The 26,814-nt window shown below is 38.6% G+C and overlaps 3 protein-coding genes and 2 pseudogenes across 12 annotated transcripts; all 5 read right to left on the bottom strand.

Moving 5' to 3' along the window:
* Nucleotides 1-926: 926 nt before the first annotated feature.
* Nucleotides 927-5,029, bottom strand: LOC126584432 (cellulose synthase A catalytic subunit 4 [UDP-forming]-like; annotated as a pseudogene).
* A 984-nt stretch (nucleotides 5,030-6,013) lies between these two features.
* On the bottom strand, nucleotides 6,014-11,128 carry LOC126586824 (protein PHOSPHATE STARVATION RESPONSE 1-like). 10 transcript variants are annotated; one of them, XM_050251783.1, is made up of 10 exons: nucleotides 10,917-11,128; nucleotides 10,092-10,255; nucleotides 9,927-10,001; nucleotides 9,197-9,849; nucleotides 8,850-9,069; nucleotides 8,686-8,762; nucleotides 8,547-8,586; nucleotides 7,898-7,955; nucleotides 6,906-6,975; nucleotides 6,014-6,602 (listed from the first exon to the last, which is right to left on the bottom strand). In XM_050251783.1, the coding sequence occupies exons 4-10, from the start codon at nucleotides 9,839-9,841 to the stop codon at nucleotides 6,237-6,239; spliced, it is 1,476 nt and encodes a 491-aa protein (XP_050107740.1). In that variant the 5' UTR covers nucleotides 9,842-9,849; nucleotides 9,927-10,001; nucleotides 10,092-10,255; nucleotides 10,917-11,128; the 3' UTR covers nucleotides 6,014-6,236. The 10 variants fall into 10 exon arrangements, with proteins under 10 accessions (XP_050107740.1, XP_050107730.1, XP_050107734.1 ...); XM_050251773.1 differs by having other exon boundaries at nucleotides 8,850-9,081; nucleotides 10,917-11,124; XM_050251777.1 differs by having other exon boundaries at nucleotides 8,850-9,081; nucleotides 9,197-9,841; nucleotides 10,917-11,124.
* Nucleotides 11,129-12,387: 1,259 nt separating this feature from the next.
* On the bottom strand, nucleotides 12,388-14,091 carry LOC126584826 (acid phosphatase 1-like). The gene is made up of 3 exons (XM_050249179.1): nucleotides 13,573-14,091; nucleotides 13,262-13,471; nucleotides 12,388-12,879 (listed from the first exon to the last, which is right to left on the bottom strand). Exons 1-3 carry the CDS (start codon nucleotides 13,950-13,952, stop codon nucleotides 12,705-12,707), a joined length of 765 nt encoding a protein of 254 aa, XP_050105136.1. The 5' UTR covers nucleotides 13,953-14,091; the 3' UTR covers nucleotides 12,388-12,704.
* A 793-nt stretch (nucleotides 14,092-14,884) lies between these two features.
* On the bottom strand, nucleotides 14,885-15,581 carry LOC126584431 (uncharacterized; annotated as a pseudogene).
* A 5,454-nt stretch (nucleotides 15,582-21,035) lies between these two features.
* On the bottom strand, nucleotides 21,036-26,814 carry LOC126587455 (probable inactive histone-lysine N-methyltransferase SUVR2). Its single transcript, XM_050252530.1, has 13 exons — nucleotides 26,690-26,814; nucleotides 26,330-26,369; nucleotides 25,496-25,727; nucleotides 25,353-25,397; nucleotides 25,115-25,231; nucleotides 24,610-25,027; nucleotides 24,183-24,385; nucleotides 23,178-23,978; nucleotides 22,712-22,977; nucleotides 22,522-22,588; nucleotides 22,357-22,407; nucleotides 21,598-21,694; nucleotides 21,036-21,370 (listed from the first exon to the last, which is right to left on the bottom strand). Exons 3-13 carry the CDS (start codon nucleotides 25,676-25,678, stop codon nucleotides 21,342-21,344), a joined length of 2,277 nt encoding a protein of 758 aa, XP_050108487.1. The 5' UTR covers nucleotides 25,679-25,727; nucleotides 26,330-26,369; nucleotides 26,690-26,814; the 3' UTR covers nucleotides 21,036-21,341.

The raw sequence follows: 26,814 nt of genomic DNA, 5'->3' as shown, positions 1-26,814 counted from the left end.
ATTGTAACTTGGCGAGAGCTGTGTGGTTTCGAAGTTTGGGGTTGAGGGTGGATAGTAGGTGGGACCGAATGCCTTTCATGCAGTGGATGGAGTTTTGTGCATAAAACCTTTCCGTGGTGGGTTTTGAGCTTTGGTTGATGCTGATTTAGGCAATTTGGAAGCATAGAAATGAGGTGTTGTGGACGGGGACTAGTTTGCCACGCAGGAAATAGTTTTGAGGACTGAAGGTTGGTTGTAAGAATTTCATAGATGGCACAAACCCCTTACCCTGGGGGCGGCTCGGGTGTTTCAAAATTAGAAGAAACCTAGGATGGGATGGATCAAATGTAATTTTGATGGTGCATGGAGTAAAGGTGGTTCTTGGGGGGGGGTGTTATGGTGTAGTGGTTAGAGATCATATGGGAGGATTCTTGGGAGCTACCGCGGGACCTGTTAAGGGTCGACGTCGGCTCTGCATTCAGAGCTAATTGCTACTCGTCATGCAGTGGAGTACTTTAAGAGGTTTTGGTCACCTGCAGTCAAGGTCATATTTGAAGGGGATTCATCAGTTGTGGTTGCTGCTATGGCAGGAAAAGAGGACGATGATTCCGGTTTGGGAACGATTATAAATGACTTGAGGTATTTCTTTTTGAAGCTGCCTTATGTGGAGTGTGGTTATATTCAGAGGGAAGGAAATTCAGTTGCGCATCGCCTTACACGGATGGGCACCAATTGTTTCCATGATGTAATGTGGTTTGAGGAACCTTCGGATTTGATCCACGATCTTTTGTTTGAGGAAGGCATGTAATTTCAATTTCTATTGTACTTTTGAGGGTAGCTCTTTGTTTGTGTGGGACGCTCTTTTCCTTAGACCAGGTTAAAAGCCCCGGCAAAGTTTTTATCGAGGCCCACTTAGCACACTACCCTCAGTTTGTACGAATTAAGCGTTATGTTAATGAATATCGTACTTGTTTCAAAAGAAATTTGCATAACTTTCCCATCAAACCCTTGAGGAAAGGGTACAGATGAACAATGACCCAGGAGAAAAACAGCTTGCCACTCAAAGGACCCCAAGAGTGGTAACCAGCTTAAATGGCACCAGAGACTCCAGCCACAACTCCCACCATGTTCAAGATAATGAGGGTGGTTGGTGGTATGAGAAGAGAAGTCCATTTGAAGAGGTAGAGTTCGCGAAACTCGGCATCCTTTGCCGCTTTTGATGTCACTCTGAAGGTGGTGTCAACTCCGGCCAGGACTTTGAGGAGGCCTTGGAATACAGCGAAAAGATGTGCTGACACTCCGCCAATTACCCAAAACTGCTCGTTTCGCCACCAATCCTTGATGTTGACATTGCTCCATCTGAGCTCGACAATGGCGGTTGTAATGATGGAGAGGAAAAGACCCATGACCCAAATGCTAGCATAGGTATTCAGCTGCACAGGATATGAAATTATTATTAGGTCATTAAACACTAAACGAAACAAACTTTTAATCGAAAAATAGACTGACAGGACACTAAACATACAATAAGTCGTACATGGAGTACAAAACCAGTCTCCGGTTATAAGTTTTTATTAAAGTTGGTAACCAGTCATGTTCCTGCATATTTACAAAAGTTAAAAAGTACTTACAGTGGGGACGATGAATTTCCCAGTTAAAGGACACACAGTTGGCACAGTGCAGTAGGCAACCTAGGGGATTGAAGTGGAAGGGTAGACAATGGTGTTTATGTAAGCAAGCCTCTCCATCCATTTCAATTTTCCTCCATAGGCATACCACAACGGGCAGTGACGGCTAAGGAAGATTTCGACAGAGCCAAGAGCCCACCTCAGAACTTGGTGCAACCGATCGGACAAATTTATAGGAGCAAACCCCTTGAAAGCAGGCTTCTCTGGCATACAATACACCGACTTCCATCCTCTAGAATGCATTTTCAAGCCAGTCAGAGTATCTTCTGTAACTGATCCATAAATCCACCCAATCTGCAATGCAAAAACCAACCATTTCAGCACCTTCGGATTTGGTCATCTTGATATCAAGACCTAACATATCCAAAAGGATCAAGGTTATATGCACAAATAGCACGCATCGTGGTTTATATACCACTAATTATAACCTGTTTAGTGTGGCCAGTTCTATTTTTATTTGAAAGTTTATAACCGGTTTCATTTGTGCATATTTCCTACAAATCAAATAGTTACGCTGGATTTATGAACCTTAAATCATCATATATGCAGTAGTTCATCATAATGCTACGTACTCACGTCCTTTCCCCATTCAGTTTTTTCTCCATAGACACAGCTAATAACATCTATGGCCTCCCTAACGAGCTTTTGGCTGTTAGTCCCTTCAGGAAGCCCACCATATTCCAAGAGAGTGGAAGCCATAAAAAATAGAGATTGTCCAAAACGTTTCTCGAAATTTTTCTGTGACTTGAATGATGATTTCTCCAGCTCATCATAGCATTCAAACCCTTCTTCAACTTCTGAAAAATCAGACATCGGTGTGCTTCCGTTCCTTATGTGGTTCCTTTCCATCATTTTCTTCTTCTTGGGGTAAAGTTCCCCGAGAAGACTTCTCACCCCATGCTTCTTAGACTTCTTCGAACCATGACGACAGCCACAGAAGCGCCAGGAAGGCCAGCAGTCGCATGTCATCTTAAGGCGCTTCTCAGACCCTGGAGGATCGTATCCATATACTGCTTGCCTATTGAAGACACATCCGGTTCCAACATATAAAGGTCCTTGGATTCCATCTAGGCCTCTCATGTTGATCTATAACAAAAAAATAATAATGCTAGAAATTGAGCAAAAGTTTTACAGGCATAGAATTCTGTATTTTCGAGAGCGTGCTATTTTTTTTGTTTGTTACATTGAAGCGTTTCGAACCTGGACCTAACCTACTCCTTCCCATCACCCTGCCCACCCTCACTACTAGGCTAAGCCCAGCGGCGTTTTAAGAGTATACAAAGTTAAAGATATAGTTGAACTTACATCAAAGAACACAAAATTTCGATTAGCATATCTATCGTGATGATCAATGCCATCGAAACTTTGAGGAAATTGGACATAGCAGAGCTCTTTTCCAAGCTGCGGATCCATTAGGAAGCACATAGCTTCTCTTACAGCCTTGCTGTTGTTGATGTAGTGCTCACAATCCAGATTCAACATGAAAGGTGCATTAGTAAGCACCGCAGACACTCGAACCTGTTGATCCCATACCAACATTTGTAAGTAATAAACACTGCTGAATGCGAGAATTTATCTTCGACTTAAGAACACAAATTAAATCAACATTTGCTCACCAAAGTATTCATCGCACCAGCTTTCTTTTGATGTTCATAGCCAGGACGTTTCTCACGCGAGACATACACAAGACGAGGCAGCTCCTCGCAGTCAACATCTCGTGCACCAGTACCACTTCCCAAATCAACCAAAATGTCACAGCAGACCGTGCAAACAGTGACTTACCCTCTTTTATCTTTCAGAAACTAATAGAGCCTAAAACTCAGTTAGAAGGCGAATAGGGAGGGATAATATTAACGCTAAACCTGGATCATTGTTTTCAGAGTGTTTGCATCAGAATTTAAAGAAGCCATAAATTAATGCAAATTTATCGTATTATCTTTGAGCTTACCTTCATTCCGCTGCGCTCCTTTACGAAGTTCGGATGTACCTTGTCCTTCAAGTAATCAATCTTCTTGGAGAAATAGAACTCCGGGGCCCTAGGCTCAATGTTTTTCTTTTTGCAAAATGGCACCCATCTTCTTGCAAACTCGGCAGTCTCTGACAGCACATCGAAAAGGAGCATTGAAGCACCATCATCCGAGACATAACAGCAAATCTTGTCAACAGGGTAGTCAACAGCTAAGATAGAGAGAACTGTGTTTTCTGTAATGAGTGGAGGCTCCTTGACAGTGTCCACTGTCGTCACATAGACATCAACCGGGGACAGCATGTTAGGTTCACCCTCGCGGTCGAACCTTATGGACAGGCGTTCCAAGTAGGTTTCGCGGTTAATGGGGTTCCATTTGGCGAACTGTTCAAGCATCCAAGAAAACGCAAACCATACCTCACAAATTACAGATGTTATCCACAAGACATAAGCATCATACGCCGGAGTTAGGATTCTAAAACGGAAGAAGAAGGCTAGAAATACAAGCCAGAGGACAATGACCAAGCGGTAAGGGATGAGTTTGCTTATGAGATGGGTACATTTCGCCAGTGGTTCCTGGGATTCGACAAAACTGCGAAAAGTCCAGATTCGAATGAAGTGTGACATTGCTTCATCATTTGAGAAGGAAAAAAAAACAGATTAAGCTCAAAACCAACTTACAGCAAATCATCTTCCAAGCGTTGATCATCATTTCCACCGTCTTTTCTCACCAAATCGCTCTTTTCTTGCCTGAATTTACATTTGTACACTCTTTCTTTCCACTCTACATTACTCAAAACATTTTTATCGCCTTCGAAATCGTTACCGCCAACTATAGAAACCAAAGAGAAATAAATTAATACATGTAATTCCTAAAAAGAAACGAGTTCCTTTTCCCTGTAATAATATAAAACGAATTGAATTAGATCCTTACCACTTCCTCCAACAGAGAAGGTTTGATCCTTGTGATGCCATTGCCTTTCACGATCTCCATTGTCCTGCAAAAACAAACTCACCAATATCAGTCACTTTTGAAATATGAAACCTATCGTTCTCTTACACTAGACACTTGTTGGAGACACTGACTGCCTTCTCGGAGGCAGGTAGTACTACCAGTTTCCACATTGCTTACTTAACTACTTAACCTAATACTAATTGTAACAAGTCATCAACATTTTAATTAAGTTATACATTGTCAATGACCGACCATATGGTCTTAGTGGCAGTACAAGAGTGAGGTCAAATCTCATGGACCAAAGTTGCAGTATAAGAAAAAAGATATAAAAAACTGTACATTATCCATACCTCTTGAGTGCCATGCACAACTATGGTGTGAGAACCATTGAACAAGCTGGCGGCCATGGCCATGGTGTTCGAGGCCATGACAGTGGAGATGTTTGGGATGCCAAAGATGGTGAGAGGGAGAGGAGGGAAGGAGGGGTATTATAATGAAATGTTGGGGTGTAAAGAGGAAGTATGAGAGTTTGTTGAGTACCTACTGTGGGTTGTGAAGTCGTATGTTTGAGTCTGTAGTGTTTTTGAGGAGAAAATGTTTGGCTTCTGCTTTTTTTCTTCGTATGGAAAATGCTTCAACTCAAAACATTTTTCATTTATAGACAACAAAAATTGCACGTACCCACCCCCTCTTAAAACTCATCAAGCTAACTAAGTTCTAACTAAATTCAAGGAGATGGATGTGAGTTAAGGCAATGTGTCAGCCTCTTCACATCACGAAGTTCGCATTTGTAGTCTTGTAGGTTAGAGTGGTTTAGAACAAGGTAAATTATATTTTACACAATTCAGGTTTGAGGTGGTTTTCAAAATGGGTCATGAGGTTCTTTGAACGTCCAACTCTTTTTCAAATTGTTGAGTTTTTATGTCAATATGGTGCAAATGTGACTTAAACGTTCTTGTACAAGGGTTGCACAATCAATCCGAGAAAAGACATAAATTGATACAGTTTCAATACCTTATGGTGCAAAAGGAAATATTAAAACTCTATTGCCCATCTTAAGTCACCCTAAACTTGAAGATGAAAAACGTAATTGGGCCGTTAGAAAGGGATAATATATATCCTTTTTTTCAAATAAAAACACTAAAAAATAAAAAATAAAATTCCTTGCTAAAGTTACAAACAATTCATTATTCCATGATGGTATTCCTTATTCATATTACTCCAGGTTTTTACGTTTTTTATGCAAACCATGATGGAACTCTGTCGGGTTAGAGTGCCATCACAATAACTTCATTGTAGTGAAATTATAGTCGAGTACAACAACAATTGAGTCGTGGAATTTTCTTCTTCAAAAATGGGCACCTACAGTAATATTATTGAGAAATTTCGGGGGGGAAAAAAAGCACTTTTCTAAAGGCTCGGAAATTTGTCCGAATAAGAAATTATTATTATTAACAGCAAATTTAAAAGTTGAGATTGAAGTTTTGAGAATAATTAGTATCAAAACTTGGCTAATAATTAGCTACAAATTATCAACTACACTAAAAAAAAAAAAAAAAAACTGCATTCACAATATTCAGTGCCCAATCTTATAATCACAGAAGCTCTTTCAAAAGGTCTAATGGAGATTTAACAGATGATACGTGACCTATTCTTTGATTTTGGCACGCTTTGGAGGTTGGGGACTGGAGACACCACCATCTGGCTCCAGATTCTCAGGAAGTGCTTCCGCTTCAGGCGACTTCTGCTTCCCTTCCGGTTCCTGTGAACCACCTGATGATGTGGGGTTGGCTTTAACCGGATCAGTTTCAGTCTCGCCTTGGTCCAACTTGGAGGAATCCAGTTCACTTTTGTCGGGACAAACTTGCATTTCATCTGAAGGCTGAGCGGAGGGGTCGTCCAAATTGGATGATGATCGCTTCAGCGTGTCAATACCCGACTTGCATTGCTTCTCAAACATCATTTGAAGATACTTCCCTTGTTCTTCTATTCGTAACTGCAGATTTCTTTGGATCTGCACATAGAGGAAAGTCGCATGTGTTACACAGAAAATTGCAAAAGAGAAACCCAAGAGGATTAAACCAACATAAGAAAAAACAGATGAATAGAACCCGGGCATGTATTCAAAAACACAAATTTGAGGTTCGAAATTTGACCACAGCCAAAAAAGTGCAGTGCTATAAATGTGTGTTCACAAACTTCACAGTGGTGACAGGTAAAGTTAAACAAAACCTTCAGAAGAGATTTTACGAGGATTACTCAACCCATTGATCAATTAGAAAGAAAAAAAATCCTTTTCCAATGGACAAATTCATACCTCAAGCTGTTCGTGCAGTCGCTTCTGAACTTCCATCTGCAGTCGCAGAGCTTCAGTGATCTCGATACCGCTGTTTCCCAAATCAAAAGAGCAGAAAGGTTCAGAAAAATATAAAATGGTAACACAATACACAATGAGATAATAGTGAACACATCTATAAATAGAAGGTTGACTCATTTGACCCTTGGGCAATCTGTTAGACCCACTCTGGGCTTATCGCATTCAACTAGTTAACGAGTTAACAGGTATCTTCCAAGTGCTAATGTTATCATAACCTTGGTCCTATCAAAAGGACAAATAGTTAACAGTATGTAGGTCCTATCAAATATTGAAAAAAAATAAACAATAGTTTACGTCTTCCATATGATAAAAGTTAAGCAATTAAGGTTCTTTGTTTTATTTGATCATCCCACCTCCATGAGGTTAAACAGAGAAACAACCTTATGAAACTTGTTGAGAAGTGGACAGGAAGGCACTTAAATGGCAATAATCTTCAACTTGGAACTCTCAAGTTAACTCCAGCAATAAACACTAAAGTTGCAGTAGAATACGAGTAGACATTCTGTTTATGTGAACCTAAGACCGCTAAACAGCAATGACTGGCTAGTGGCTAGTATACATTGGAGCATCCGCGGCAAAGCTATTGATGCTACAACAGCACATTTGAGTTCCAAATGCCCATCAGAGCAGCAAGGTGTAAGAAACTTTGGGGTCAACCAAATTCCAGTAAAGTCTCATATGTTTTTTTATTTTTCTGAGAAAGAGTTGTTATCCTCCTATCCACATCAAGCAGCATTCTTTCAAAATCCACAAAGTACAGAGTCTAATGACCCTATCTATGGAAATATCATAAGTTATCAGCAGTAACTGGATAACCGCAAGGTGTATCATCAGATGTTGCAACCTTGCAATGATTATGTAAAACAAGTACCACATGATTAATGCTACTTTACAAGCATCGGACCAATAGGTATAAAGAATAATTGACCTACGTTTTCAAGTCAAGAGACGTCATTTCTTCAATTGAAGTCAATTTCTTCTCCGAGGCACCTACAAAAGAATGTGCATTAATACATCACATTAACTAATTACTTAAGGTATAAAAAACAAATGAGGTAAGCATATCCATGCCAACTTCAAAGTCTCAAGGATAGAGCATGAAACTCAAGGAGATTAAAACAAGCATTTCAGCACAAAAATACCTCATAGGATGATATGTACGGTACTAATGAATAGACTAATAAAAATACTTAGATAACTAGTATGAAAACATAAAAGAATAATGAGAAATTCAAATATTCACCAAAACATAGCCTTCACAAATGCTAGGTAAAAAGTTGAGACTTGGAAAATCAGTTTATATATAGTGGAAATTTTGAAATAGTGCGAGTCGCAGCTGGGTATAAACTATAAAAAGAAGAAGGAATAATTCTCATTTGACAGCATCAAAAACAAGAAACGCAGAATTTATAAATTAAAAAATTAAAAAAAAAAAAAAAAGAGTAACACCACCAAAAATCACAATTATTTTCTCATAACACTACCTCCAGCACCGAAGAACAGAAAATTATGTTGTTAATACATAGTTGCATACACATATACAGGTACGCATGTATATACATGGAAGCATTAGTTATATACCTTCGGATGACTCTGGTCTGTATCTAGCAGTCCTATATTTCTGCAATTCAAAATGATCTCCAATCAAAAGAAAATTCTCTCTCTCTCTCACACAGAGTTTCTATGGGAAACTATTTATTGGTGAAAGGAACTTGTGTACCTGCAAGTGACTTTTCACATGATAGATAGTCAACCCTTCAACTTTCATGAGCTTTAGCACACCCTTAGGAGTTGCTCCTGTGAGAAGTAAAAGTTTAATTGAGTTAGAAGTTTGAATCTTAGGCAAAGAATTCAGTAAAGCCAGAGGAATTCCGAGTTACACACTTTCACTACCACCAAGTTGGTTAACAGCCTCCACAAAGGCCTCATGAAGTTCAGGAGTCCAACGCATGCGCGCCTTGGCAGGGGCACTATTAGCTGAGGAAGTAGCAGGAACAGAAATGATTTCCCTAGATGGAGCAGGAATGATTTCCCCAGATGAAGCAGGTTGTTGCTGATGAACTTGGGACTGCTCAGCCGAAAAAGTTGAAGACGGTTGGGGAGCCTGGTATTTCATCTGAAACAACATAATAAGAACCCAATTGGTTTTTCTATTTTGATAATAATGACGGATAATTTTCATCAAACTTGTAAATGTATATCATGGACCAACTATATGAAAATATCTCAACCTTTTGTTCCAGATCTGTTACGCTATTGTCATCAAGAAGCTCATTCCAGTTAGAAGTTAAAGCATCATCATCAGTAATCAGCTGATCTGCCCAATCCTGCCAATCATGTCGCTTAACAAATTCATCAGCAGCCATTATCCCACTGCAACTACTGCTCTCTATTTGACTATTCTCGACATGGCTATTGACAGGAAAATGAAGGAAACCTGGCAGTGAATCTGTACACCAGGAACCACTGTTTTCTTTGGGATAAGGGCAAGATTCTGTTGACTGAAGAAATCCTGAATGAGGAGAATGAGGTAATGGCAAAGCTGCAGAACTCTGAGAAATGAAAGGAGAGTTTTTTGACTGTTTTTCATGAGGTGAAAGAGCTGAGTAGTGAAGATCTGTTGAGAATCCTGATGATGATGAAAATATGTGACCGACTACTCCACTGTTGGAGGTTAAGTGACCAGCATGCCCAACAGGCCTTGTCATAAGTTCTCTTTCCCTGGAAACCTGTTGGGAGTCTGGCAACTTGGGATATGTCTCTTCCAAAGAGGTTGGAAGGACTGGTAAGGATGAAGACATTGCTGCAGAGACCCCCATATGAGTAAGCTGCTTTGCAGCTGATGTCCGGATGGACATAGCAGGGCGTGCCTCCATCTATATTCCTAAAATCAGAAAAGTGGGAGCATCAGTAATTTAGTCATGAGCTATTAGCTTAGCTTGTGATAGTGATGATACTTGCCAAAAATCCTACTGACAGCACACCTTTTGCTTGTTATTGACAGCAAAACCACTGAAAGGGGTCATCAATTTTCGCCTGTGAACATAAGAATAAATGCAAGATACGATTAAAACCAACCATCATGAAACGAAAGCATTTGTTAACATGAAGATGATAAAACTCTACCTGAACCATGAAAATATTTTCACAAAATGAACCTGCAGGAACGAGTGTGCAATTACATCACAGTACGCTGAATGGATGCCACTCCAAGCCCTGACTAAATGAGCCCCTTAAAACTATGAGTTGAAGAACCCTACTATCCAAACGAATTTATCCAAAAAGCTTACCTAATGGTCATTTTCAAAGAGGCAGTTGATCAGGTGGTTGTAATGCTACATAACACAATCAAAAGTTCACATTTGGACAGCACTAAACACTCATTTGTCTGACTTTGAACCGGCCCGGAGAATAATCCAACTTATGTCAACCAAACAAAAATCTACGAACATCCTTAAGTTACCGATTAAAACTTCACACTTAATTTTTTACATCTTAGAACCATTCTTCAACTATATTCCTATATTCTACCAAATCCCCTCCACGCAAAACCGCGAAAACAAAATCACAAAGCAAATGATTACAAGCTCAAGCAATCAAATTTCATCAAAACATGCAATTCATTGAAGTAAAAATAATTATAAAAAATTAAAAAAAATTAAAAAAAAAAAACCACAGCTACAACATTACACCCCCACCATGCAAAAAAGAAAAATTGCCATACATCCAATTATCCAAACCGACAGATGCACCAAAATTGAAGAACAGCAAACCACAATATCCATCGAAACCCCAATTCAATTTCCACCCAACAATAACAATTCGAAAAACATACGCAAAAATTGAATCAAACCTCCAAATGGGCATCCACAAAGAGCAATAAATCCCCGTATTCCAACCCAAAACCCCAAAATTGAACAAAATTATTAAAAGGGTATATCGAATACGCACCTAAACCTCGATAGCGAGCCCCAATTCACGCAGAATCGAATCGAAAGAGGAATTTGGAGGATGATGACGGAGACAAGTCTAAAACAACAGGCGGGTGTTTTAAAATTCAGTCACCGGCTCTGCGAGCGAAAGAACGAAGGGGAAAGGGAAGTGAACGGTGACGAGTCACGCGAGTGCGCTTTGTTTATGTGCCCCCTTTTTTCTCCCTTGATTTTTTGGGGCTCTCTGCGTTTCGAGGAACAGTACGATTACTCCACGCGCCTCAGTGGTGCGTTTAGGGACGGCTCCAGGGCATATTTGCGGGGCCCACGTTAGGGAGGACTGCGATTGGTGAAAATATCTGGTGAGCTGCAAATGAGCAACTCTTTCAGCGTAGGGATATTGTGTAATGAGGTTTGGAAAAGAAAAAATGTTCTTTGGAGTTGCCCAAAAGCCCAAATATGGCAAAAAAGAGACGACATTTAAGTAAATGGGTTTAATTGTTAGTTGTTAGGAGGATGAGAGATCGAACTCACATCAAAATACATAAGCGTAATTGTTTTTCGTCGTTATGGTAAAGTGATATCTGCGATTATATTCAATACTTCAATGCACCTTAGTCATGCTCCAAATTTTCATTTATTTTTGTTCTCCACTTGATTGATTTGACAAAGTAATTTTAATCAACTGTGATTTACGGGACAGTAGAATTCAAACTTGGGTGTAATAGAGAAGGGGCTCACTACCAATTGACTCAAATTTGCAAGTTGATTAATTTGATTCATGTGTTTTCACCTTATAATCATTTGGTATTCATGTTTAGTTTAAACATTAATGTGTACACGTAGCTCTTGCAACATTGAAGCAGACTAACGTCAAATGGACTGCTAAAGGGACAAAATACAAAGACTAAATAGATCAAATTTGAAACACACAGACCAAAATATAATTTTGAGCAAAATATAGAGACGATTATTGTGTTTTTGTACTCAGGGTGCTTTTCTCAAGAAAAAAATTGAATATCAATGTCCAACTACGTCTGAAATTCATAAAACGCCTCTTACAAAAGCATAGATATTCAAGCCTCACTTGATCCCACTCCATGAGTCCATTTCCAACAAGTAATAATACCATAATGCTAAGGAAAACTTATTTTGTTTTGGGAATAAAAAAGAGAGCTTTAGCACACTTTTTTTTTTAAATTTATTATTATGATGAGGAGGGGAAATAGTTTGAAACTATTACAATAATTTAAGGCTGAGGAGGGAGTAACTATTACCATAATTTAGGGGATGAGGAGTTTCGAACCCAAGACGCATGAAAAAAAAACCTAATACTCTGTCCACTAGGATATTAGACCATATGCAAATAATAATGAAACCCAACACACGTAGTTACAGAATAAATTAACAATGATTCCCAAAGGAAGAATATGTCTTTATTTTCCATTCAAATAATATTGAGAGAGGAGGATTCGAACGTAGATTTCCAATTGTTCTTAAGCACTCAAGCCACAAGTACCGGAGAACTACTTGTGTAGAGTGACAGATTTCATTGAAATTACTAGTCTTTTATGAATAGGACAGAGAAGCATATGCTTTGGCCAATAAAGAAATTGTTATTCCGCACATCATTTTTCTCTTTCATCATTTTTTTTTTTTTTTTGACTTTTCGGATTGAATAAATCAAAAGCAATTCAAAAAACAGAAAATAAAAGAGGTTTCTAGAACGAGAAAATGGGTGTTCCGAAATGACTTAGGACTAGGAGTGCTTATTTAGGTCTGCATCTGTGGACTGAAATTTTTCATGCTAGATATAGTACATGGAATTGGGTAATTTGAATGTCCTTTTTGCCATGGGAAGCCCCTCAAAACTGCTCCACTGGTCTCCAATAATTCCCCAAATGCGGTAACCTTCATCAATCAGTCTACGCCTTGCATCGGACTTGTATTTCTGCACTTCCTTGAACTCATCTTCAAGACCCCTTCATTGCACATAATTAAGTATATGAAAATTGAAATCAAATCTTTCTTTTCAAGTCAGGCACTACTTATTAAAGCTCCAAATAGTGTTTTTTGACAACCAAAAGTGCTCCTAACTATGTTTGGTGTAAAAGCGCTTTTGGGTCGTAAAACGTTTTTTTACCTAAGCATTTGTTATGTACTTCTTTAAAAATCACTTTTACACAGATCTACCTATTTAATTATAACAAATGCACTTCTGACATAAACGCTTATGAGCAAAAGTGCTTATGGATTCACCCTTTTTTTCTCTTTTGGAATCGATCTTTTGCACCATTGAAACCAGCTATAAGAATAAAATAACTAAGAAAAATATGGATTTGAAACCTTGATGATATTCCATACCTTAATATAAAACCAGTCCATCCATGGTATCCAACCCTAATGAGATTATCCACACTTGATGATCTCAAATCTTCCCTTCTTGAAGAGATTAAAAAGATCTTGATCCCTCTATCTTTAATCTCATGGAAGAGCTTCAGTGTGTGCTCAAGAGCTGGTGCCTTGCCTTCTCTCATCCATGCCTCCAAACAAGTCCCATTCAGCTTTTCTCCCCTAGTTTGAGTTTAGTGACATTCAGTTTCCAGTCTCCACTTCGTTAAAAGAGTTCTCAAAGTTCAAATCCCAAGAACGATAGTTGTTAAAATATCACTTACCCGAACCCGTGTTTCTTGAAGTAAGGGATGGTGGAGAGAAGTGTATCATCAACGTCAAAAATCCAAGCATCTTTGCCATCACCCTCCAGTTTGCAGCAGCTGCTCAAGTAGAGAGTGACCTCCTCCAAGGCTTTCTGCGAGTCAGCCTTGTACTGAGACGATGTCATATATTTCTTAACGTACCAAACACATTCTTGGGGTACAACCTCAAACCCTCTAATGTTGTTCACTTCAACATTGATCCTCCAACTCTCACAGTACTTCTTCAACTCATCTCCCAATTCAACGTTATCGGTTTGTCGGGTTTTCAAAATGTTCCAATCTGCTGCTGCAACCACGAAGGCTGTGAAGAAAACCAGAAATCCTACGAGTTTTGCCATTTCAGTGTGATGACAAGGGGTTGGAAATGGAGAAAGAATGGATGGGCAACAGACAGGGAGGAGGGTAAGTGAAGAATTAAGGGCACATGATTTAGGGTGGGATGGGATGGGGTGTGGGACATTGGCTGTCAATTTGTCATGGCCTTTTACTCCAAGATCACATGGTGTAATCAAGTAAGTTTGAAATGATTTGTAGATTTATGAATGCGCGTAATAGACAACTGGACAAAAAGGCAAATTTATGCTTTACAACTCATGTAATTTGTTCCCAGTGATCTACTAATTTGCAGAGAAACAGGTAATTCAGTTGGTTAAAAACATTTATAGCTGGATGTGAACTCTCGAATTTAATTTCTAGCTCCCATAATAGTATAATACCACTTGGATAATAAAAATAAATAAATACTAGTTCGAGTAATTTGGCTAAATTAGTATTTCACGCATGCCCGTCATAGTTCTAGTTTGATCAACGAATCTCCGCCATCGATTTAACTGATATATGGGCTTTGTTAGGAGGCTCATAGTTCATGAATCTCCAGGGTAAAGTTACAAATTTGGGACCATGTAAAAGGAAAACAAAACATCCAATGGCTCAGTTCTCATTGATATATTTCTATATGAGTGTCTTACTAATCATGCATAGTAGGGTAGAATCTCTCCCAATGTCGCTTTGAGATTTTGATCGAATGCTGAGGCCATCTCCAACCAAAGGAGGACCAGAGGGCTCGTTTTAGCCATATAGCCTTCCAAGAAATTAATATTTTAATGAATACAGTTAGATCATATTTCTTACCATCTTCAACCGAGGGACCAGAGGGTCATAGGCCAAACATAGCCTTGTGACAAAAAATCATCTTCAACCAAGGGGACCAAAGGGTCATCGGGCCAAACATAATTTATTATTTTAATTAAAAAACTACAATAACTTAAATTTAAAGTTTATAATCATCAGCATCATCATCCACCATTGTAGGATTATAGTCGAAGGTAAACAACTTTCGTCGGGCCATAATATCCCTCTTTTTCCTATCAAAATAGGCTTACTCATTGGAGTGTAATCCAAATTGTTCCTTTGCATATTCCTATCATCCATCTCTTCTTGTATTTGTTTGGCCCATTCTTCATGCCTACGGTTCCCTTCTTCCACGGCAATGGCATTTTTCTCAGCCATTAATCTCAAAGAGGCTGCCATTTCCTGTTGAAAGGCGTAATCATCCTTTGCTTTCCCTTTTTCCTTCAATTTTTTGGCCTTGTTTCGTCTCATAGCCCTAGGTATGGAACCTTCACCCGGAGACGGATTTTTTACCCTTGTTTCTTGAATGCGAGGAGATCCATCTTCACCTCCATCTGTAGTTGAGGATGCATTTCCGAACACTGGCGTAGGACCTACTCTTTGTTCAGGTGGATCTTCAAATAACACCTACCCTTTACAAATTTCCCAACAACCGTGATGATTAAAGGGTTTTGAGTTGTCCTCCAAAAACAATTCCTCCAATGGCGTACCTAGAAAATATAATTACAAAAATTAAAGGAAATTAGTTTATGAAATTAAATATTTAAAATAAATTGTGAAAACACTTACTTCATCGTAGTAATATACTTGTGGCCTTTAACAGTGCTTGATGCCATTTATTCAAACTTAGATGAAGATATTTCTTCCATCTTGAAGAACAACTCTCTTGGTTTCGAGTATTCAGTGGAGTGGTGCCTTCGTAGAACTCATAGTATTTTTTGGACATACGAGTCCAAACACCTTTACTTGTTTGAGAACTCTCCCTCACACTATCTTCTGAGACCCATCTATAAGCTTTGCAAAGAGCTTCTTCTTCTTTTCGGGTCCAAGCCCTACCTTTCATTGCAGATGTGGTCATTTGAAAATTATTGAAAATTTTGAAGGAAAGATTATTGGAAGAGGTAAGAAAATAGAATGTGAAGAATTGAAATAGAATGAAGTAAGATAGTATGGAAGGGTGAAAATTATGTGAGAAATTGTGTAGGAATGGCTTAGGTATTTATAAGGCAAAAACGGGAATTTTAAAAAAAAAATATTTGTCCAAAAAAAAAAAATTCAAATCCAACGGTCATGCTGACGCCAGGTAGCTATTGGTTTCAAATATTTGGGCCAGCCAGTTGGCCTGTTTTTTCTTTTTTGGTCCAGTGGGGCCCACGAGCCATTTGGCCTAACCCTCAGTTAGAGACGTTTTTCGTGTCATTTCGAGTTATTTTCGACCATCTGGCCCTGGATCGGTTGGAGATGGCCTATAAGAGGGCCAGAGGGCTCGTTTGAGCCCTATAGCCTTCTAAGAAATTAATATTTTACTTAATAGTGCAAGGCCATACTTCTTAGGCCATCTCTAACCAAATGGTTTAGAGAGTCAGCCAGCTAGCCCCAGGCCAAAGGGCCAAAGGGCCAACCGGCTAGCCCAATCCAGCCAGCCAGCTAGCCCTGGGCTGGGCTGGATTTTTCATTATTAATACATTTTATGTCAGATATATCCAACAATATTGTTCTCTTTTTTTATTTTGGGCCAAATTTTTAATTTTTTTTTAAATTCCCCTTTTTTCTATAAATACCTAAGTCATTCCTACACCATTTTCACATAATTTTCACCCTTTTTAAATTTATGTTGTTGTAGTTTTTAAAGTTAAATAATAAATTATGTTTGGCCCTATGGCCCTTTAGCCCTAGGTTGGAGGCAGTTTTTTGTCACAGGGCTAAAACGAGCCCTATGGCCCCTTTACCCTTTGGGACTTGGTTGGAGATGGAGATAAATATGGTCATGTGCTATTCATTAAAATATTAATATCTTGGAGGACCAGATGGCTAAAACGAGTCATCTGGCCAGCCTTCGGTTGGAGATGTCATAGGGTCAAACATAATTTATTATTTAAATTTAAAAACTACAACTTAAATTTAAAAACTACAAATTAAATTTAAAAACTATAACAACTTAAATTTATAGGAAAAAATGAGAATTTTTAATATATATTTTTTAAATTGACGGGCCTAATTTGCCTTTGAATCCAAGAGCTGGTAGTATCTCTTTAAATGAGTACATGAGGTGCTATAGGATGATATGTTCCCGTGCCACAAACAAGTACCTACAACAAGATCTTGTTGCACATCTTTGGGCCAAAAGAAGCATGGAGTAGGTGTTTAAGTTTTATGTTGTTAAATGTTTTTAAAAATATTGTTTAAGTGTCATGTTGGTGAATGTTTTTTTATGTTGTATAATTTTTATGTTGTTTAATGTTATTTAATGTTGTTTAATATTGTTTAATGTTGTTCCATGTTATTTAATGGCTTAGGAAGTTATAGGAAAAAAAATTGTAAAAAAAAAAAAGGTAAAAAAAACAAATATTCAAATATAACGGCTAGCTGACATCAGCTAACCGTTGCATTCAAATTTGTGGCCCTGCTCGGGGGTGGCTGGCTGGCTGGGTTGGGCCAGCCGATCGGCCCTTTGGTCCTTTTTTGTCTCGTGGGGCCCACGAGCCATTTGGCCTAATCCTCGGTTGGAGACGGTTTTCGAGCTATTTTCGGCTATCTGGCCCTCTAAACCCTTCGGTTGTAGATGGCCTAATGTCTCACCCTTAGTTACTCGACATCTATAAAATCAACGGATGCTAAAAGCATGGACTGTTGATAGATAGACATCTAGCAAAATAAAATGTAGATAAACAAATAAGAGAAATGGTAGACACTCTTAAAACTACAACTCTCCAGGAACTCTCTATCATCCTGCAATTTAATGTCAATTATCGTGTCAACATTATAAAATATTATGCTAAAAAATGTGGTAACAACAATTCTATAACAAGTTGTACTTCTGAAAAAGTTCTTTTTAGCATTTCTCAAGAAATAATGAACCTCACAATTTTAGGTCACTTATCCTTGCAAATGGAAAAATAAAGGGGTATGCTATCCACATACATTTTTTACTTCTCCCACACCTCTCGTTAATTTCTGTCATTTGATCTTCTTCAATTCATCTGATCCGACAGCCGAAAATTAAAAAAATGTGAGAGAAGTAAAAAATGGTACGTGAATATCACATCCAAAAACAAATTAGGTCAAGTTTTTTAATGGTAGCAACATCGGAATCCGAGACAAAAGGACATGGCAATGAACAATGGACCCCAAAAATCATCTTTGTGGAATCCCACTTTATCTTTTTTGACAATCAAAAGTAGAAGATGTTGGCAACACGAATACTATTTGCTCCACTCATAAAAAAAAAGGTAATAGCAATTTTTATAGTGTACGAAAATCATTTCTCAACACTAATTTCGCTGCACGGAAGCAAAATTGGTCGAAAATGAAACAAAAATCATGCTATTATTTGCCAACTCTCATAGCAAATCTAAGTGCATGAATATATAAACTCGAGTAAATACATATCTTAAAAGGACAAAAGTGTCCATATACTCAAATGGTTTCTGTAAAATTTACTCCTTCGAGAAGACGGAAACTATGAGCGATGGTCATCAAAACCGTCGTCGAAGTTCAGAGAGTAGCTCTGAAGATCATAGCTGAACCGGTTGTAGCACTTTTTCCGTCCCAAACCTTGTTTCAATTGTGACTTCAACTTCCAAAACAACTGCCTCAAAAGATATGAACCGCGGCAACAACCCATCAACGATGTGCTTCTTTGAGTGCCAACAAGCTTGACCTCAGACCCGGCGCTTGCGATTCTCTTCAATGACTTCGAACACTGGATTTTCCAACAGCCAGAGATGCTAGAAACTGATTTGTGGTTCCCCCTCCAGCTTTGGCTGTGCTGTTTTATAGAGAGAGATCGTATGGGTGAAAGCAAAAAGCAGCAGCAAGAATGGTGTAACTAGAAAACAGGCAGAGCCACAGATTAAGCTTTCAAGTAACAATTCCACTAGCAGGCATCATCATCGTCATGTCACATTGTCATTGGTCGACGCGGATAAACTTTCAAGGAACAACTTCCACTAGCAGGCATCACCAACGACGTGTCACATTGCCATTGGTCGACGCAGATAAACGTTACAATCAACAGTCAATTAAACTTTTCTTTGATACTATTCCAGGTCATATAGGTCCCAGATTTGAGAAGGAATTGATAACTTGCGTCAAGTGCTGTGTCAGTCGAAGGGAGAAAAGCACTTTTGAAAAAAGTTGATTGTTCTTATCTGTTGTTTTTTTGCTTCTGTTTCAATCAAAGGAAGCTTGATGACGAACTTTCCTGGAAGCATATAAGTGGAATGAGGTCGACTCTTGTGCCTAAAGTTTTACACCGACCATACCTACAAGAACAATGTAAACTGAGTAATCAATTTCTTTGAACTTCATACGTCGTTTTCATCACATGGTTGATCATAAAAGGCCCCACAAAGATCACCCAAAATTGTGTCGTGTAGATCTTCGATACCAATACGTTTAAGAAAAAAATAATTAAGCACAACTGTGATTACGAAGCATATATCTGAACAAAATATACCTACACTAATGCATTTTCAGACTTTCTTTTGTTCCAACTTCAACCGATTTATAAGATTTCGATTTACATATATTTAGTTCCATAAAATCTAAGCCTACTTCGACTTAATTTGTCTAACACTTCATATAAAGAGCAATAAGTGGCTAACGAAGTAGCAGTTATTCAGATTTGCATGGAGGATAAATATTCTTACAGATGACTTACCAAATGTTTCAGAACAGTTCAAGCTCCATCGGCGACTTCAGGCTACATGAGAGCCGTATATATGAAAAATGTAAAGGCACCCAATTCTCTCGGCAAGTTCACCTGGAATTAAGTTACGAGTTAATTCTAAAACTTCCTTGTAAGCATTAAATTTTAACAGAAAAGGGGAAGGGGAGTGCAGTCATTGTGCTCCTTCTTATCATTAGCGCAGTCGCAGCATCTGCAGAACAAAATGTATGTGAATTTCTGACTGTAACAGAATTATTTTCTCGGGAAAATTAGACGTCTTGGCAAATATTATCACTAGGAAGAGGAGTTAAAATCGAAAACCTCATTTTCGAAAAATCTCCTCGAAATTGAATCTGAATTTCGTTCAAGTAAAGTCTGAACAAGGGTGACCTGCAGTACAAGTATTGCGTGCTGCAACTGAAAGACATACACTTGAAACAAGCGTTAAAAACTCCATAAAACTAAACCAGTTTACGATGTCATGTGAGATTCATATCATCACATGTAAGTATTAAATACTGTACCCTTGTACACGTAAGTGCTTCCTCTTTAGATTTAAGATTTGTGTAGATTGAGAAGTGGAATAGCATAATCTACCCCAATGTCAACAATGGAGTTTATAGGTAATTAGTTACTAATTAATCCTCTAATTCTTTGTTGTTTCCACAATACAATATTATAAACTCCTCTAACCTCTAATCTAACAAATTCACTTAATTCAAGTCTGCATTTAATTTCAACCATGAGTAGGGGAATATGCACGAATTGAACCGGTCATAAGAGGTTTAGTGTGGTTAAGTTTTATTTTTTATTAGAAATTTGAAGCTAGATTTATTTGTGATTGCATCCTTTTTCGTTAAGCAATAATTCCAATTTTGATCCTATATTTTCTGCCCATTTTGCAGATGTGGGTTTGCTCAGTCTCAAAAAGCATACGATACAGCGGTGAACGAGTTGTTCGACACACTGGACACGATCGAAGATCATTTAAGCTGTTGGAGATACTTGTGTGGAGATGAACTCACACATGCAGATGTTTGCTTGTTCACCACGTTAACCCGATTCAATCTCGTCTACAATGTGTTGTTCAGATGCACGAAGAAGAAGCTGCTCGAGTATCCCAACCTTCATGCTACTGAAGAGAGATTGGTGTTTTTCTACAGATTCCGGAGGTTGCGGAAACTTGCAATTTTACAGCTATTATGGAAGGGTACTACAAAACCATTTGTCCGCTAAATCCCGGCAGCATTCAACCCGTCATGCCTGCTGGGTCCGAGCATGAAGTCCTCCTGAGACCTCAAAACAGGGATTCGCTGACAGAAGTGCGACGGCGCTTTATGTTTCTTAAGCTATACAAGTCAGTTCAGATGTGTATTTTGTATTCACGCAAAGCAAAACAGAACCAAGAAAAACGCATTATATAGCATCGCCGTATCAGCGGCCATATAGAACTTCAGTTATTTAAGCAGTACCACTAGCCTCTGCAAACACAGCACGCAGGCAGCGTCTGACCCAAAATGTACCATCAAATCATCAATGGAATAAGGCACCAAATTGGCCATATCTGTATAAAACCCTGTACAAAAAACATCCAAAAGATCTATCCTGGGCTTGATTTTGCACCTATCCTTTATGTTCGACCAAAGACAACAACCATCAACACGCTGATCCCTGACACAAAGTACTTAACGAGCATTCCCGGTGTTCACCTTGCAATTGATCCAGATCTAGACCCTGTTGCATGTAGAAGTGAAAATGAAGGTTAGCATCAGAAGCAACATGTGATTACAAGAACAATCAAAGAGTACCCCAATGACTAATAAACCAGATGAAGCTTTCAACTCGGACTAATACATATCAAACATGTACACAGATAAGCCAGGCAAGAAAATGATCGTCACCAACAAACAAGGGATGGTGCAAATATTGGTGCAAGGGACACAAATGGAAAATACACTTACTATTTGAACGTTTCATGTTCCTGCAGAATTTGCTGCCACATTGGCACTGGAACACCTTCACAGGATGATCATGGTCGTCGAAGTCAATGCCATAATCCTGCAAAAACATCCCGAATAATGCAGTTAAGAGGGGCACATAAATCCAAAGAGTCATGTATACATACTATATCTATATCCAGGGCCCTGTCACCAAAATTATACAATAACATCACATAATGCAGTCTAAGTAGGAAATTGATCTGCATGAATTAAGGTATCATTTTGTGCTTGAACATTTTTAAAGGATGAAGTTAAGTGTTGTGTTCGGGATAAGCACAAGTCAGCATACCATATTCAGATATATCTATCTGTTGTGTGGTAGGTTCGAAGTAGGTACTCGTGCATCAGGCATGTTTAACTAAATCATATCAATCAACCGTTCCCGTTTATGCATTTTTAATTTAATGAGAATGAGGCCTTTGACAGTCAATAGATAAACAGTTCTGCCGAAAGTCAATTAACCGTACAACTTCTAAGAACTAGAGCAGTCAATTGAACTAAAAAGTAGTAATGAAGATCACTTATAGATATAGCATTGTACGTACATATTCCCATAACCAATCGAGCACCATCACCAAAATTAGTTATGAAACTAAAATCAGAAAAATACTTGTACAACTCATCAATTTGGTGAAATTAAAATGAAAACATTTGATTAAAATGGAATTACAGTGGGCTTACGTTGACAAAAGAATGATTCATAAAGATAAAATTTCTTACCCAGGTTAGCTCTTCCAAGGCATCTACTTTTCTTGTTGTGAAAAAGGCAAGCTGCACAAGACGACATAACAATATTTATACTTGGTACCTTGAAGAATAATGTCTGCAATCATCAACAAAGTAGATGGCTATAACTACATAAATTAAGGATCAAAGGTTCCATACATGATAGTAGCAATGATCTGGGGTCTCCACTTCAACTGGGATTTCAACCAAGTTTGCATCCAGACATCTAGCATAATATGCAAAACAGACACCACAGTAGTAAATATCTTGGTAAAAGAAGCATAACGTATCATATGAATGGAAGACATGACTAAACTGAGAGTACAGGCAAACAATGAAGTGCCATTACCTGTGATTAATAAACCTAGCAACATTTCCGTAGTTTGTAGCATCCAAACAGAGAGCTTCTTTATCCCTCAAATCTGCTTTGGAAGCCCAATTTGCATCCAGTCGCACAGGATAGGGACGTTTGCCACTTCTGGAGCTTTTAATGTTCCTCTCATGTAACTCTTTGCTGGTTAAAACTTCTCCAACATACTCACACACAAAGGCACCTTTTGGCAGGTCCTCCAAGGTTCGGAGACCCCATCCTTTTCCTTCAGAAGTGAAAAACACCTGGAATACAGCACAAATCAAACAAAGTGTTCCGACAAAAAGTATTATACAAGAAAATTTTGTATTGACATTTATCTTTGAGAATATAACTACTAATACTCATGAACAATTTATCCACAAGATTTACATCAGTAAGAAAACAAGTACCCCACTCCATCAACTAACGTTAAACAGAAAGATCGCTTTGAACAGATTCCAACCTGCAATTTGCAATTTAAGCCTCTCTGGACCACTCGATTTCCACACTGTCTATGGCAGCCACACTTGCTCCAGCATTCTTTAATAAATTGCCTCCTTAAGTGGCCCTTGCATGGTTCTAAACAATCATCATTCTTAACTCTTTCAAGTGGGCAGCTTTTACAATAGAAAGGACGGTGCTGTTGAGGGTTGCGAATCATAGAGATACACTCTTCCAGGAAATCATCCTTTAGAAGGCCTTCTCGCGTGTAAGCAAAATCCCCCTCAGTCTGAGATGCACAAGCACAAGGTACAGACGCCGATAGGCAATCACCAAAGCAAGTTGGGCAGCAATTTGCATCCCCAATACCAGAAAGACGGAGGTTAATAGCAGCATCTTGGAAAACAAGGCTTCGGGAGATATAGAAGAAGGATGGTGGATATTCATTGTTTTTTTCATTTACCCATGGTATTTTGACTCTTTCTTCCCCTTTGGTTATGTCATCAATGTCATGATAACTCCTTAAATCATCAGGAGGTAGATCACAATGTTGTACAACAACCAGGCCACGAGAGGCTTCCAGTTCACCTTCCTTATCAACATCAGCAAAACCATTAGAATCAGCCCTCTCACCTGCTTGTCTGCATTCAGCAACACTATTCAGAGACAGGGGTAGTCTGGGAATTTCATGAGCAGTAACAGCAACGGGCCCATTCAAAGAACATGGCTGCATGCATAATGTTTCCTTAGTTCCATGCACAGAATCCCAAGCAGTAGTTTTTTTCAATGCATCAAGATTTGGTGATACACTTATAGATCCATCCTGCGATTCACCATTGGAATTAGTTCCCAGTTCCAAGAAGCTCTCACACATATGCCCCAACAGATTCTTTAGAGAAAAGTAGGGGTCAATGATTTTGTATGAATGCAGATATTTTTCCTCCGTCAATTTTATGACAGCATCTAGATTAGGCATATGAAAATCTGGTTGTCTAATAGCTGAATTGCAATTGAATGAAAGCTTTACCTCTCCTAAGGGTGAAGACGCAACTTCTAAATTAGAAGATTCCTCTTCTAAGGTTGCAAGTTCAAAGTTCGTATTCCTCTCATTAGATGAAGCTACAATATCACTTCTTGAACTTTCTCTCTCCTGGGATGCCACAGGTTCTTGATCATTTTGTTCCCCAGTTGCACCATTTTGGAGTGGAGGTTTTTCTTTACTTGAGGGATCTGCAAAAGAACAAAACAAAAAATTTTGTACAAGAAGATTATTGAAGTTTTATGCCGGTGTTATAATACCCAAAAAAGTTTGTTCCACTATGTATTATTTTTTATGTTAAATTGGCAGTCAGATATATTTATTTCATGGTTAGAGTAGTTTATTTTGGTTCCTGGTTCCAACTATCCATCAGATGAGATATCAATGATGGCATACTATAAGGCGAACAAAGTACCTGGAAGGATGACTGCTATAGGAACCTCATCTTGTGCCATGTCATCAGTGAAGGGCTCATCTTTAGGCTTCATTAATTGATGATTGTCAACCCTATGTTTCGGCAAAAGAACAATGCCTGACTCAATAATTCGCTTTCCATGCTGTGGTATGGGATTAGACACAACAGGTTGCTTGCCCTTATTTTTGTTACTACGATGGGGTGAAACTGGTTGATGCAATTCAGCCCTTGAGTCAGGTGACCGTGTAAGTAACTCATCTTTCTCCACTTTTGGCCTTATCAATAAAGGCCCACCTAACATAGGGTTGCAGGTACTTGGGGATGGTGAAAGTTGACCCCCATGGGTTTTTCGCAACCTTTTCAGGGGACGTTCAGGTTGATGAGGCAGTGGCAATTCTTCCCCAATATTATCCTCCGGCTAGATAATAGACCACAAGGCAAGTTAGCAGATATAGGTAAACAGGTGAGAATGTGAGACACAAGCAAGGGAGCCAAGTGTACATACATCAGTATTTGTAGATTTCTTCTTCTGTGATGAACCCTCATCACCACTTGAATGTATCCTTTTCGAGGGACGAGCAGGTTCACGACGCAGCTGAGGCTCTTCTTCCATATCTTCCTCCTGATAGGTAACAGGCCATAATATGTCAGGATTGTAACCATAGATATGTCAGAAACTATAGCCACAAGGATGAGAAAAACAAGAAATAAAATCAAAATACCAGGTAACTTCAATTACATACATCATAGTTCTTGCTTTTCTTCTTCTCCTTCTTCTCTTCCACCCCCTAACAGAATAAATCAAAATCAAACGGACATAAGTAAGGAGAGAGAGAGAGAATGGAAGTGGAATACAGAATGCCTGACAAAAGGGAAAGAAATACACCTGAGTATCCTCCGCATCAAATATAGCATCTACAAGAACTCTATAATTCTCTTCTTCAATCAGTTCCCAGTTTTTGTCAAATAATCTCAAGAGATTTTTCAAAACTGGCTTGACCTGTTTTTCATTAATACCAAGCTCTGCCATTGCTTTAAAGGCTGCGTTTACCCTTGGATTTGGCGCCATCACTGTCCGCTCACACTTATTTCAACGAGCCGCCCAATGCAAAATGTACCTACATTTTCCAACATTTCTGAGAAAAATGCCCAAATAGGAGTTGAAAGAAATAGATATGCAAGTTCATTACACAATCAAAAGGCTACCACCATCAAACCCTTCACCCTTGTAACTAAAATACAATCGATGTAAGATTATTAGAGGTTTCACCATATCACTCAACAGTCGGATGTTCCAATATCCTTAAAGCTACACAAACAACAGTTGTTAAAATCCTAACGAAAGATAACAGATTTAACTGATAGTTTCCTATTTGCATATATGCAAATTTCATTTTTACTTCCCAGCCTGCCCAGCATAAACGAAACAGCCCCTTTCGGATTTCAAAAATAATAGCATGTATATACTAGAAAAGCATCAGAGCAACACGATATGAAACCGAATCATAAATACACATCAATCAGAAGTTCCAAACGACTAACATTAGTTCAGATATATTATATGAACACAGAAACCTCTCTCTCCTCTCTCCTCTATCCTTTATCCTCCTCTCTCTCACACACAGGGAAGAGAGAGAGAGAGAGAGAGAGCTCCCAAAAACAAAACTTGAACCAATAAAATCTACATGCATGCAAAAAAGAGCACTAACAAGAAGCTTACCAAGAAAACCTCTTTGGAGCTTGATTCAGGCTACCAAAACCTGAAAACAACCCAAAAACAAGAGTAAGAAACCACACGATATTTTCTTTCACCTACATTTTCTCAGTAACCAAACAGAATTTCCAGAAATATATTCTCAAAACCAAAAACAAAAACAACCCCAAACCAATGTACCCAGAAATTCATGGAAATGAAAACCAAGAACCCAGAACTTGAAAACGTTTCCCAAACGCACTGTACAGAAGAGGAAAAACATTTCGAAAAACCCCAAAAACAAACGCAAAATTGGAAAACGGAGAGGTCCGAGGACCGAAATTGTTTTCGAAAAACAAAAATTTGAAATATGGGTAGCGAGCTTACCAGCATTTTTTGAAGAAATTGGGAGGAGTGAGAGAGTGAGAGTGTTTAGAATTAGGGTTTTACAAATTTGATCCGTTTTACCCCATATTTACTTGGGTTTGCTCTCAACGGATGCGTAACTGTAA

This window comes from Malus sylvestris, chromosome 10, assembly GCF_916048215.2.
Source record: "Malus sylvestris chromosome 10, drMalSylv7.2, whole genome shotgun sequence".
In the NCBI taxonomy this organism is placed as follows: domain Eukaryota; kingdom Viridiplantae; phylum Streptophyta; class Magnoliopsida; order Rosales; family Rosaceae; genus Malus; species Malus sylvestris.
Note: the sequence above shows the minus strand (reverse complement) of the source record. Positions and strands in the feature narration are given on the sequence as shown.

Excerpts from the sequence above, each read along its gene's own strand:
- LOC126584826 (XM_050249179.1), bottom strand. The coding sequence starts at position 13,952 with ATGGCAAAACTCGTAGGATTTCTGGTTTTCTTCACAGCCTTCGTGGTT. Across the intron at positions 13,472-13,572 it reads TTCAAGAAACACGGGTTCGG|GGGAGAAAAGCTGAATGGGA; the intron begins GTAAGTGATATT and ends AACTCAAACTAG. Across the intron at positions 12,880-13,261 it reads TGGACTGGTTTTATATTAAG|GGGTCTTGAAGATGAGTTCA; the intron begins GTATGGAATATC and ends TGTGCAATGAAG.
- LOC126587455 (XM_050252530.1), bottom strand. The coding sequence starts at position 25,678 with ATGGCGCCAAATCCAAGGGTAAACGCAGCCTTTAAAGCAATGGCAGAG. Across the intron at positions 24,386-24,609 it reads TATAGCAGTCATCCTTCCAG|ATCCCTCAAGTAAAGAAAAA; the intron begins GTACTTTGTTCG and ends GTTCTTTTGCAG. Across the intron at positions 21,371-21,597 it reads GAACATGAAACGTTCAAATA|GGTCTAGATCTGGATCAATT; the intron begins GTAAGTGTATTT and ends TACATGCAACAG.
- LOC126586824 (XM_050251773.1), bottom strand. The coding sequence starts at position 9,841 with ATGGAGGCACGCCCTGCTATGTCCATCCGGACATCAGCTGCAAAGCAG. Across the intron at positions 7,956-8,546 it reads CAGACCAGAGTCATCCGAAG|GTGCCTCGGAGAAGAAATTG; the intron begins GTATATAACTAA and ends ATTCTTTTGTAG. Across the intron at positions 6,976-7,897 it reads ACGTCTCTTGACTTGAAAAC|CGGTATCGAGATCACTGAAG; the intron begins GTAGGTCAATTA and ends TTTGGGAAACAG.